The sequence below is a fragment of the Colossoma macropomum genome, unplaced genomic scaffold, assembly GCF_904425465.1.
Source record: "Colossoma macropomum unplaced genomic scaffold, Colossoma_macropomum, whole genome shotgun sequence".
Classification (NCBI taxonomy): domain Eukaryota; kingdom Metazoa; phylum Chordata; class Actinopteri; order Characiformes; family Serrasalmidae; genus Colossoma; species Colossoma macropomum.
Genome location: NW_023495456.1, coordinates 252,870 through 266,800, shown reverse-complemented (window position 1 = coordinate 266,800; position 13,931 = coordinate 252,870). Strand labels below are relative to the sequence as shown.

Here is a 13,931-nt window from a genome sequence, read left to right as displayed (position 1 = left end):
CTGTTAAAAGTGAACTCGGTTACTAATTACTAAGTACATAATCAGTTACTGAGAAATAATTAATTAATCAACACTTTAATCACATTAATATAAAAAAACAAGTAGTTAATAACTTATTAAAGACATAATTAATCTTTTATATTTGACCCTTAATGTAAAGTGTTACTGAGTAAATATGTAGTCCTAGTCCTGTGCTGTGTAAATATATAATACTGGGTTTTATACTAAGCTGAGCAGCAACATTAACAGCAGCTTTATTTAAACACCATCTGTCATAATTAAAAGAAAATAAATAAGAGAAAAATTCAAATCCCACAACAAACATGCACTGAAACAGAAACTGAAGAGTCAGTGCTGTAAACCCTGATAAGCTCAACTCTGACACTCAAACCTCAGACTCAGTTCTGAATCTCAGTCTTTCACCTGTTTGTGATTCATTACTTTCTAAAACCCTGCAGCTTTTAAGTTTAAAAGACGAAGCTTAAGTCGTCTCAGACTATAATTCTGTAATCACTTGAGCTTTTAATGTCTCTACTATGTACCTGATCAGATCTGATTAAGTTTATAGTGCTCACTATATAAACATTTCGGTAACACTTTCTTTGAAGGGTGTCTACATGACACATTCATATCACCTTACATAAACACTTAATAACATGTTCATGAACGCTTAAATCAACATTCATAAACTATACATGTTTTACATGATATTAATATGGACTACTATGTCATTTTACCAAAAGATGTTTTTCAAAATAAAATTCCTCATTTTATTTATTATTTTCAGTGAAACTCCTCGTTTCTGGACTGACAACATAAAATGACCTGGCTTTATCCCTTTGGACAGAAAGTGTTTTGACAATTTTTTGCCTAGACTTTCAACTTTTTTTTTTTTCTCAAGCATTTGTATTTTGCAATATGCCATTCTTTCTGCTTTTTACACTAATTATTCATATATAAAATGTACTGTTCATTCAACACTCTATACATTATTGTGGAAAATGTTACTTAAACTAAGTTTAACTTTCTTGGGATAAATGCTAACACTGTTATCCCAATTACTTTGGAGGTTTTATTTTTAGTGATGTTCTTCCTCACTTACGGTTTTGGAGAAGGCACAAGTATAACTGTGCATTAGTTATCCTGTGTAACTGAGGTTAAATGTGACAAGCACTGTTATCACAAGGAATGATTCCTTTTTTGGCATTATGTCAAAGTACAATCGAGTGGTGCCTCTTTGACTTTCCTCACTCAGGGTGCTGATAATTTTGTAAGAAACGTCCTTTATAAATTTGCTTGCTTTGCCTTCACCATAAAAGTGATGGAAGTCACGTTATCCTCACTAAAGTGCATGTTACATGAATGGATGGATCTTGAATGGAATGGATAAGCATTATGGACCTGTCCCACCACCACACAAAGTTTGAGACTTTAAGTTGATTGACTGTTCATAGCATATTTATGAGTAATTCACTGTCCATATAGTAAAGTGACATGCAAGACAACATTCATAAGTGATTCATAGCAATTTTAAGAGATGTTTACAGACCATGTGTATAAATAGTGATAGTGATTTACAATTAAATATCTACAATTATTTTCCTTACCTTTGCAGCAGGACCCAATGACTGTGAAAAGGAGTCAATAAACACCACAAGTAGGAAGGTCCTTTTTTTTATTGGCAAGACCAACAGGCACTTAAACATGCTGCTCAAACTCAAATCAGGAAACTACAAACTCTTCTGAACATGGAACTGCAAAATACAGATGCGTTCAATAAAATCTTCAACTCTTTTCTAAAACGAAAAATAAAACATACCATCTCATGTGGCCATTACTTAAGGGTATTGCCTTCACTTTGCTCCTTTTCTTCTTAGACTGAAATTATTTTAAATTCTCTGAAAAACAAAACAAAAATATGAAGAAAATAAACAAAACGGCACAAGTCACTGCAAGAGTCTGAAGATATCGTGATACTGGCACTGCTGCTGGTTGTCTGTCCTCTTCTGGCTATACAAAGATCAAACAGGAGCAGTCAGATGTGTGGAACTCTACACGTACAGGATCAGCCTATTTATACTGGAAGCGCAGGAACGTTGTGTTAGTGGGCTAGACAGACTGTCATAGCAGAGGTATGATATATAACTAGCAGTATAGCAGTTAAATTAGCTACTTTGCTTATGATCAGTAACTGTAGCCAAGAAACTTTGCTAACTAGCTAGCAGGCTAACGCTACCTTACATTAGCTATTAAAATACATCAAGCTAATGTTAACGTCACCTAATTAGCTAAGTTACATGATTCAGTTGAACCCCAAAGATTAATAGACCTTATGCGGCTCTTGATAACAACATTCTTTTTTTTCGAACTTAAATAACTGATACCGATTTAACTTAGCTTACTGTTTTGTGGCCGTGCCAGTTGAGCTAAAGTAGTTAGTGGGCTTAAACGAGCATTACTTATGACGCACAGCAGTGCGATGCGGAGTGATACATTAAACAAGCTAGTCCCAAATGCAAGGTCCACTCTCGCTAACGTTTGACTAGTGACGTGGTCGAGGGGTCGGCGAAGTGTCAACAAAAATCATTTTACTATCCTGGCTGTAATGTGTCCCAGTATGTGCTAATGTGGTAGTATGGGCTAAAAGTATATAAACGAAAGACTTACTTTGCTCTGCTTTAACCTTTAGCTCAGCTATAGCCGCGTGTCTCGCATCTCCACCACGAAACTTTGCCAAAAAGTGAAATAATCTTATAAAAAAGTAAAGTAATTCTTGGAAAATGTCTCTCAAAGTTGAGAAGCTGAAGCTTCTCGTTCGCCAGCTTCTTGTTCGAATTTAGCCGTTCCACCTTAAATGGCGCCTGAGGTGCCAGAATGAAACTGCTGCAGCATTTAAGGGTAAATTTGAAAAACAAGCTGGCGAACGAGAAGCTGATTTCAGCCTCGCGACTTTTCAGTATTTGATAGTTTCTCGTTACAGATTAAATATATCGGGAAACCAACTGGAGTGATAATGAATTCATAGTCCATTCGTATCCAAATTACCGATGTTTGTCTTAATTTTTCCCTTCGCTTTTTTGTTAGCTAACTTACTAGCTAGCTGGGCAAGACTGTTGACTGTCCTGCTGTGACCAGAAGCCTGCAGGCCTGCAGGGTTAAAGGGTAAATTAGCAGATATAGGACCTTCCTACTTGTGGTGTTTATTGACTCCTTTTCACAGTCATTGGGTCTTGCTGCAAAGGAAGGGAACATAATTGTAGAAATTTAATTGTAAATCACCATCACTATTTATACGCATGGTCTGTAAACATCTCTTAAAAATGTTATGAATCACTTATGAATGCTGCTTTGCATGTCACTTTACTATATGGTATATTAACAGCTTCTTAAAATGCTATGAATCACTTAAGAATGTTGTCTTGCATGTCACTTTACTATATGGACAGTGAATTACTCATAAATATGCTATGAACAGTCAATCAACTTAAAGTCTCAAACTTTGTGTGGTGGTGGGACAGACCCATAATACTTATCCATTCCATTCAAGATCCATCCATTCATGTAACATGCACTTTAGTGAGGATAACGTGACTTCCATCACTTTTATGGTGAAGACAAAGCAAGGCAAATTTATAAAGAACGTTTCTTACAAATTATCAGCACCCTGAGTGAGGAAAGTCAAAGAGCCACCACTCGATTGTACTTTGACATAATGCCAAAAAAGGAATCATTCCTTGTGATAACAGTGCTTGTCACATTTAACCTCAGTTACACAGGATAACTAATGCACAGTTATACTTGTGCCTTCTCCAAAACTGTAAGTGAGGAAGAACATCACTAAAAATAAAACCTCCAAAGTAATTGGGATAACAGTGTTAGCATTTACCCCAAGAAAGTTAAACTTAGTTTAAGTAACATTTTCCACAATAATGTATAGAGTGTTGAATGAACAGTACATTTTATATATGAATAATTAGTGTAAAAAGCAGAAAGAATGGCATATTGCAAAATACAAATGCTTGAGAAAAAAAAAAAGAAGTTGAAAGTCTAGGCAAAAAATTGTCAAAACACTTTCTGTCCAAAGGGATAAAGCCAGGTCATTTTATGCTGTCAGTCCAGAAATGAGGAGTTTCACTGAAAATAATAAATAAAATGGACTTTTATTTTGAAAAACATCTTTTGGTAAAATGACATAGTAGTCCATATTAATATCATGTAAAACATGTATAGTTTATGAATGTTGATTTAAGTATTCATGAACATGTTATTAAGTGTTTATGTAAGGTGATATGAATGTGTCATGTAGACACCCTTCAAAGAAAGTGTTACCGACATTTCCCTCACTTACGAAGTTTTATGTGTTTTATTGATTGTCGTAACAGTTCATTTCTTCACTGTTTCACATTCTGCTAAAATGACTCTGCTTGTTAATGAAGCTGTGATGATCACAAGTTCAGATGTGGGAGTTTTGAGAGTGACGTTCTCTCACAGCAGCCTTTAAAACACTCAGAGCTGCTAGTTCAGTAACTTATTAACAAACTGACATAAACAGAGACTCAAAGCACCATCATGATTAGAATAATTAGCATGTTAAATGTCAAATGCATCAGCGCTACAGAGAGCTTTTAATCAGGACCTACACAACAAGGTTTTTAGCCTGATTTTAACCCAGATCTGACCCTTTCAGCACATTTTCACTCTGAAGTGATTTTCCAGGTCGGGATCAGGATCAGAAGTGACTGATGGTGCAGATGATCTGGTGGAGTGAGAGGAGAAACGAGTCACTCTTTATCCTCCTGATCCAACTCTGGAGTGATCAGAGGATCTCCAATATTGTCAAATATGTCTGATTTTTAGGACTCAGAATGTTCTCGAGTCCTGCAGTGTGAGGTGGTCAGTGATGGAGCTGAGCGAGTGACTCAGACAGCAGCCAGTGAGAAACTAGAAGAGAGAAAAAGTTGAAGAGACGCGTATAAACGCTGCGTCTGCAGCCGACTGAGGAGACAGAGGAGCTGCTAGTAAAACACAGCCAATAAGAGTCTTTATCATGTTTATAATGTCTGGATCCAGATGTTGATTCACTCTCTTCACAGTTTCAGATCAGCTGCCAGTTTGTAGTGAAATGTTCTCCGGTTCTCACTGTGATCTCTTTGTTCTCCAACACACTTTCACCCTCAGTTTGAGTTTCACTGCACATAAGAGCACAAACAGGTCTGATCCACACTCTTAAAAAGATGGTTCTCTGAGGGTTCTTTAGGAATAACGAGGGTTCTATTTAAAACAATGAACACTCAAAGAATGTGTAAATGGCTCTTCACATAGTAAAATGGTTCTTCAGATGGAGAACAGAGAATGTGTTCTATATGGTTCTATGTAAAGCCTATTTGAAAATGGTTCTTCATACCACTTATTAGCACCAGAAAAGGTTCTGTGATTTTTCCAAGTTTTATATTATAATGGTAATAATCCACAAAAGCGGAATAACAATAGAACCCTTTTTCTTTAGAAAAAATTGTTCTATATAGAACCATGAACACTCAAAGAACCACTTGCATGCTTAAATGGTTCTTTACATGGTCAAATTGTTCTTCAGATAGATGGAGAATTTGTTGTACATTCTTCTGTATAGAACCTTTCTGAAAGTGGTTCTTCATAGCACCAAAAAGGGTTCTGCTATTGTTCCAAGTTTGACATTGTAATGATAGTAATCTACAAAAGCACGATAGCAATAGAACCCTTTTTTATGCTATACTTTAAAAAATGATAGTTCTCGAAAAGGTGGCTTAGTAAAGAAAATAGTTCTATATAGAAAGATAAACACTCAAACAACAATTTGCATCCTTAAAGGGTTCTTTGACTTGATAAATCGTTCTTCAGATTGATGTAGACTTTACATGGTTCTATATAAAACATTTCTGAGAAATGTTCTATAGAGTACCATAAGGGCTTCTTCTATTTCTACTTTGTCAAGCCTGTAACAATAGAACTTATCTAGAACCTTTTTCAAAAATGTTCCATTTAGAACCATAAAAAACACATTCTCCATCACTCTGAAGACCAATTAAAGAAGCTAAAAATTAAAGAAGCAAAAACTAAAGAAGCAACATTTGAACACCAGACATGTCTCAGCTAACAGACAATGTCTGGGATGAGTGGAAAATTGTGGAAGTTAGAATTTTTGCCAAAATATTTCTTTAATTTCTTTAAGACACACACACACACACACACACACACACGCACACACTGTTTCCTCATTTCGCAAACTAAATCAGAGAGAGGTGTTTGAGTGTAATGGAGAGACTCAGCAGCAGTGATAGACTAATAATCAGATGAGCTTTATTAGAGCTCAGAGAGGAACAGCAGAGATAGTCAAAGTACAAGAGACACTGATGATCATTTTGTTCACACTTCTAGAGACAAACAGCCAAAACAGACTCAGATGACCAGTTTAAAGGGTCACTCTGATTAACACAGGAGCCACACTGCATGCAGCGCGGTCACTGCTTCTGATTTAAAATGAGCTTCACTTCATATAACCGTGCTCTCATGGAAACAGAAGAAAAACAAAACCGTAAACTAAGGAAGCCTTGATTCCGACTGGCACAAACACAGATTAACAAAAACATTTTTTCTGGTTTCTACATACAAAACATCATGACCTGTGACTAGTTTACGGTCTGTTTTCTTCACTGGACAAAGTATCACATGGTCCATCTGTTACCTGAGTGTGACAGAGTAGAAGATTCTTCCTCTCTGAATATCAGACATTCATTTTTAGTGTTGTTTGTTTACTATTTTATTTCTCATGAAGTTTTCTGTACACAAACACACACGTCCATCTAGTCCACACAGTCATACTGTATTTACACACACTGTGTCTCCCTCTGCTGCTGGAGCTCCTCACACACATTCAGAAATCACTTCATCTCTTCATGATGTCGTCACTTTGGAGATCAGTAATACACATCATCAACACCTCATTCTGAAAAACAGAAAGAACCAAAAAATAACTTTCAATACAAAAAATAAACATAATATTTTCAATACAGAATTAGTCAATATAATAACCAAGTTACCCAGTTAAAAGATGTAGAACCAGTTTCCTACATGTAGCTTAATCAGGGATTTTAAACTGTGAATCACTATCAGCATTTCAGTTTAGTCTAAGATCAGATTTAATCCCTGTCTGGGAAAACAGCCCACTGTGTGTGTTTGTGTGTGTGTGTGTGTGTGTGTGTGTGTGTGTGTGTGTGTGTGTGTACACATTTATCTGAAATCATTGTTACTCACCTTAGATCTTGTAGTCTGTAATGTTTATCATGCTGAAGGTCAAACAGCAGCTCATGTCCGGACTTTATCTGTTTATTCTCAGACAGATTCAGCTCTCTCAAGTGTGAGGGGTTTGATTTCAGAGCTGAAGCCAGAGCAGCACAGCCTTCATCTGTAATATTACAATTATAAAACCTGCAGAGAGAACAACGTCTGAGTCTGATGTGGCGTAAAAAGCTAAAAGTGCATGTTGCTGTTAATGAAGATGTAAGTCACTGAGCAGTAGCTGATATCAGGCTAATCACACTCTACATTTCTTCACTTATTTTAGAGATGAGGCTAAAAAACAATAATGATATTTTTCATGATTGCTGTGCATTTTTATGATCTTTATTTAATAAAGTGTCAATAATTATGAATGACTGTATTATTTTATATTCAAGTTGTTTATGTTATTATGGTAATTATCTTTGTGTTTGAATATTTTACTAATTAAAGATACCTTTCCTTTTTCATAATTCATTAAAAATGTCAAAGTAAAACAAGTTACTATATTTTGTTCTATATTAGGCTTCAAAGTCATTCTCTTGCTACATTCATTATTAATGTCAGTGACTCAAAGAGTTTGAATAGTTTGCAACTGCTGGACATTTTGAAACAGAATCTCAGACTAGTGTTTTAGTATTTGAGGTCAGTCTGACTCTCGAGTTCATGAATTAATGATCTGGTCTTTTCTTGGTCTTGACAATAAACACATACTTCAGTGCTACTCAGGCATCACTGTGTTGAGAATCTGCCAATGCACTGCCGCCCTTTTCATGTTTAAAATACGATCTGCTCTCTGATTGGCACATGAGGAAAAACAGGTCACTACTGTCCTCATTTAGCATCCAATCAGGAAACTCAAATATGATTACATAAAACAAACACAACAAACAGCATGACGAGAGAATGAAAAGTCTCTGAAGAATAACTTCCAAATATGAGCTTTGCACCAAATAAGTTTTTCCTTTATTTTTTAACACAATCATTGCTCCTTTTCACCCATTCATGACTGTTATGCACCTTTTTTTTTCATTTGTTCCTTCCCCATCCCTCCATTCTTCCATGAACTGCTATTACTGTTCTATAAACTCATAAGACTCCTACCCTATTTAAGTTTATTTAATGAATAATAGTGTAGGTTTCATTTTTATTAAATTAATTTAATAATGATAACATCTACAAGAAATTCAGTGATAAAATCTATTTTAAACTATTTCACTTCTCTCTCTCTCTCTCTCTCTTTCTCTATCTATCGATCTATCTATCTTGGCTTGTCTCTTTTGCATCTCTGTCCTCACTGATTACTGTAAAAGCACACATTAAACATCTGTTATAAAAGGCTGTCTGTACTAAAGCCCTGCTAGCAGGAAAGGCAGCTACTCATACAGTTAATGAAACAAAATACAGCCTAATCTACCTGCTGATTTCTTAATAGTGTTACCATCAATGCTGGTTATCAGTGAACTTTCTCATGCTGGCTGTAGTTTGTTATATGTAGGTAACATAATACAACTTTAATTTCTCACCTAATCACTAACATGGCCAACTACGGAGCCTGTAGCCTAAACTGATCAGCTACTGGAGCTAGATTAAAGCTGATTTAGCTAGCAATGCTGTGAGTGCTCCAAATAAAAAATGAAAAATGGGGTTTGAATTTTACAGGCATAATATGTAAATTATGCTCATAAACTCTTACATTTTTGCCATAGCAATGTCATATGTTAGCCGATAGCATGTGTGCTGCATACATGAACATCTCAAGAAGTCAAAGTTACTCTTGTTCTCAGGGCAGCGTAGCATCTCATACAGAGATAAACAGAGTGGACAGTTAAGTCCAGGGCCGAACCACAGCTGTTCTGAGGTCAGCTGAGAACCTGTCACTGCTCACTGTGTAGTTTCATCACTTTTTCCACATTGAATGACATAAAAGCCTTTAGAAACTTCAGAGGACCTCAGTGTCCCAATGCTTGTCCCGAACACGACGGGCGCTAACAATGTACTGAAGCAAATGTGCAGAGCAGTGGTTGCTAAGCAGAGACTGGAGGGTTTAGAAAATAACGCAGAGCTCAGCAGATTTTGATTGGTAATACAGTGACGGCACTCACAGAAAACCAATCAAAATTCATCATCCCAGAAATGAGGCATAATAAATATTCTGTCCTGTTGTGTTGGGTAAGTCTGTGATACTGTGGCTGCACAGCTGAGTAGACTGTATTATCATAATGGAGCTGTTTCTACGTTCAAACTCATGAACTGAGGAAAGTGAAAAACCCTTCTGAAACTCCTGAACTCCTGACTTTAGTGGCCTCATAGCAAGTTACAGCCATGCTTTACACTACAACTACTTAATAACCTCATAACTATGAACAAACAAATCATGAACCAATATAGTAATTATCTGTAATGAATAATGTGTTATGATTCGTTAATGAGTAACAAACATGAGAAGGAATTAATTTTTCCTGCAGTCGTTAACATCAGATACAATACATTTACAGAATGAACAGACACATTAAATTATTATTATTATTATTATTATTACTATTATTATTATTATTAATGATTAATAAGGGAATACTAACAAGAATAATAATACTACAATAATAATAATTAGTAGTAGCAGTCGTAGAAGTAGTTGTTATTGTGACAGTAGTAGTAGGAGTACAAGTAGGGGAAATAAAATAAAATAATACAAATAATAATAATTATAATAATAATAATTTTTATTTTATTTATTTTTTTATTGTTATTATTATTACTATTATATTTTGTGTTTTCTTTTTTCTTTGTTATGTCCTGGTACTCTTTACTAGTTGCACTCAAATTAGTGGCCTTGAACAAAAAAAAATTCTTGTTGCCAAATTAGTTGATCTGTCTGTTTATTCTTTAAATGTACTTTTTGTGTTTTTCATCATGTCAACATACCAGCTGAGCTTTACGTTGTGTGAAATGCCATGGTGAATGGACCAATAGAAACGCTCCAAATCACTTGGGATAAAACCTCTTTAATTTAACTTACATTGAAAGGTAAGAGAACTACTACTACTACTACTACTATTAATAATAATAATAATAATGATAATAATAATTATACATATACATATATGTATATATATGTTTATGTATATTTGTGTGTGTGTGTGTGTGTGTGTGTGTAGTACAACTTGTTCCCATAATATTACCACATTATTACCCACTGATTGATGCAGCAGCTCAACGTGCTTTACAATAATATAGAATAGTTAACAAAGAAAAACAAAAGGAAATCAAATAGAAGTAAAATAAACAATAAGGTACAAAGATAAACATGCTATGTTGCATTACAGTCATGAAGAAAAGAAAAAGTAAAAAGACAAAATGGTGCCCAGATAAAAAGTGGTGAGTACAGAAAACAAACACAACAAACATAATGTCTTATTGAGGAGCAGGTCATGTTTGACTCTCAGAGAGATGATCTTACCTTAGTGTCTCCAGTTTACAGAGAGGATTCTCCAGTACAGCAGAGAGCAGCTTCACTCCTGAATCTCCTAGATTATTATGTGACAGATCAAGCTCTCTCAGGTGTGAGGGGTTTGATTTCAGAGCTGAAGCCAGAGAAGCAAAGCCTTTATCTGTGATGTTACAAAGATCCAACCTGCAGAGAGAACAATGACACACTCTTGAATCATGAACAAATCATGAACAAATAAAGTAATTATCTGTAATGAATAAAGTGTTATAATTCTTTACTAATGGACAAACATGAGAAGCACACAATTTATTGGCTGTTTCAGGACATTTAATGTAAAGTATGTGTGTAAAAGTTTTATGACTAATATAACCTAATCTAGGCTTTCTGATCCATTTTTTCACAGAGATGGATGAAGATATTTGAATACATGGATATACAAACTCATCTTAGTAGCTTACTTTGGGTTTCTGAAGAAGGCAAGTGTAGTGTGGAATAAAATAAATTAATAAGCTGTTCATTATCTTGTAAGATTAAACAGGTTTTGGACAGAGTGTGAAACTTTGAACTGCAGTGAAGCAGAAATGCACAGAACTACTGGAAACACTTTACAGTACAGTTATGTGGATAAATATGTGGATATAAATACATTATCAGGTAGGTTCCCTTCACTCATTTCACACTGTAGAATAAGATACAGAGAAGCAGCTAAGCTAATGCTAACATTACTGAAGACAAATTACAATAAAACGCTGCATGTGAGATGAAACTAAAATTGCATGATGAGCTGCTTATTGAATTTTATTTTTCAATCAATACTCATGTTTCTTTTTTTAGTAGCCTAACATTAATATTGAAATCATTTTGCAGTAACAGCCAGAAAAAGTACTGTTAAATCTTATGACTGTTCACTTTCAGAGTTCATTTCACAATTTCCGTTTCTGGTGGCACGGCATGAAGCTGCAGCGGCCACTTCAAGGAAACTGTGCTTTTTGCTCTTTTGTTTTATTATGTGTCATGTAACCTGACTTAAAACTCAAAAATCATGACTGCTACAACCAGCACCAACGTCTACCATCACCAGAGCCAACTACAGCTGAGAAATAAGCCACAATCTCTGCTTCCAGACAGACTGAGGGAAGAGCTGAGCAAGCCAGGCCTGCTACAATCCACGGCACTGCCTGAGCCTGCTGGCGGAAAGCGATGCGCGAGATGGTGCAAGCAAACTGGGGTGACCAGCCATTCCATCGCTTCTTCGTCCAAACATTTTTCCTTGGAGAATAAACTGGACTACGTCCGGATCCAGTGGGCTACCCACCGTGACTTCAGAAACTGCTGTGTTTTCGTTTTTATGGAGACATGGATGACAAGCTGCTTTGCTTCCATGTGGACAGAAATGCTAAACTGTGCAGTAAGACTTGAGGTGAGGGCCTGTGTGTTTACATCAACATTGAATGCAGTAAAAATGCGGTGCTAGTCTCTAGTCACTGCTAACTGCCAGTGGAGTTTGCGATTGTCAGACCCAGGCCTCTTTATTAGGTCAATCACACACTCTACACTTCTTACATTTCCTTATTTATTTTTGACATTAGACTAATAAATAATAATGATAATTTTCATGATCGCTGTGCATTTTTATGACATTTATTTAGTAAAGTGTCAATAATTCTGAATGATTCTGTAATATTACATATTCTGGCTATTTATGTTATCATGGTATTATCTATTATTTCAAATTACCTTTGCGTTTGAATATTTTACCAATCAAAGATACCTTTCATGTCTCATAATTCATGAAAAATGTTAATTAAAATAAAATAATTTTCTTTATTTAGTACTATATTAGGCTTAAAAGTTATTCTGTTGCTACATTTATTAGTCAAGTAAGTAATTCAAAGAGACAGAATAGTTTGCAAGTGCTGGACATTTTGAAACAGAACCTCAGACTAATGTTTGAGTTTTTGAGGTCGGTCTGACTCTCGAGTCCATGAATTAATGATCTTGGTCTCGACATAAACGTTGTGCTACTCAGACATCACTGTGTTGAGAATCTGCCACTGCACTGCCGCCCTTCTCATGTTTAAAATACAATCTGCTCTCTGATTGGCTCATGAGGAAAAACAGGTCACTGCTGTCCCCATTTAGTATCCAATCAGGAAACTCAAATATGAATACATAAAACAAACACAAATATAGCCGCAAGTGGTAGTCTGTGGGGTCCGAGCACCAGGAAGACATTGAGGAGTAAAGTAGTGGCCCCTGGTCGTAGAATGCAGCAGATCTTTAAGAAAGTTCTCCTTTTCCTATGATTAAGACCACTAGGTGATACATCTGCTACAATTTAGGCAACTCATTTTAACATCCATGACAGGGATTCGAACCCACAACCAAAGAGTTCAAAGATGGAGGCTCTCATGGTGAGCCACAGGACATCTGCAGTACAACTGCAGTCTTTTAAAAAAATTTATTAAAAGGAAGCAACAAGGAAACACGCACCATTTTAGGACAAAGTAGCAGCATAAACAAATTTCGTGTCTCTGGTAATAGAAGGCCGCAAATCGTTGGATTTTTAAGAAAGACACTTCATTAAGATTAAGATAATTAAGTGTATGTTCACAACAACTGCTACAGCACCATCCAACATCTGTGACAGGGAATCAAACCCACGACCTTAATCTTCAAAGGCGGATGTTTTCATGGCGAGCCAAAAGAGGCCCACAGCAGACCTGTTTTTTTGAGAGAATTTATTGGTACGGAGCAATAAGGAACCAAGCACCATTTTAGGAGTTCCCACCTTGCAATTACTATGACTACTGAGTAGTATAATTTCAAATGAAATCATAATACACTGTCAGTTTGTCATCTTGTATATTTGTGTCGAATTTGGTTATATTCAGACAATTATTGGTGTATTTTTAGCCTTTTACGGCAGAATAAGCCAATTCACAAAAAAATAATTCAAATCTTCAGCCACACTGTGCTTAAGTCATGATATTTTCAAAATGATTGTTTTAAGAAAAAATTAATTTGATTTAAATTCAAGAATTAGTAAGAAATGTCTATTCTCCATCTTTTTTCAACTGTGATATTACTGAAAGTTTTTCAAGACTTGTATTTGCAAAATTTTTAGGCTTAGTGGAAAACATAACATTCAGAAATGCTCTTCGCT

General features: G+C 35.6%; 1 protein-coding gene across 1 annotated transcript in view; it reads right to left on the bottom strand.

Moving 5' to 3' along the window:
• Positions 1 to 4,860: 4,860 nt before the first annotated feature.
• The window catches only part of LOC118802105 (NACHT, LRR and PYD domains-containing protein 12-like), a 29,838-nt gene continuing 20,767 nt past the window's right edge, over positions 4,861 to 13,931 (bottom strand). The window contains 4 exon segments of the mRNA XM_036562577.1: positions 4,861 to 4,941; positions 5,141 to 5,189; positions 7,291 to 7,464; positions 10,775 to 10,948. Of these exon segments, the coding sequence (XP_036418470.1) occupies positions 4,861 to 4,941; positions 5,141 to 5,189; positions 7,291 to 7,464; positions 10,775 to 10,948 (478 nt within the window).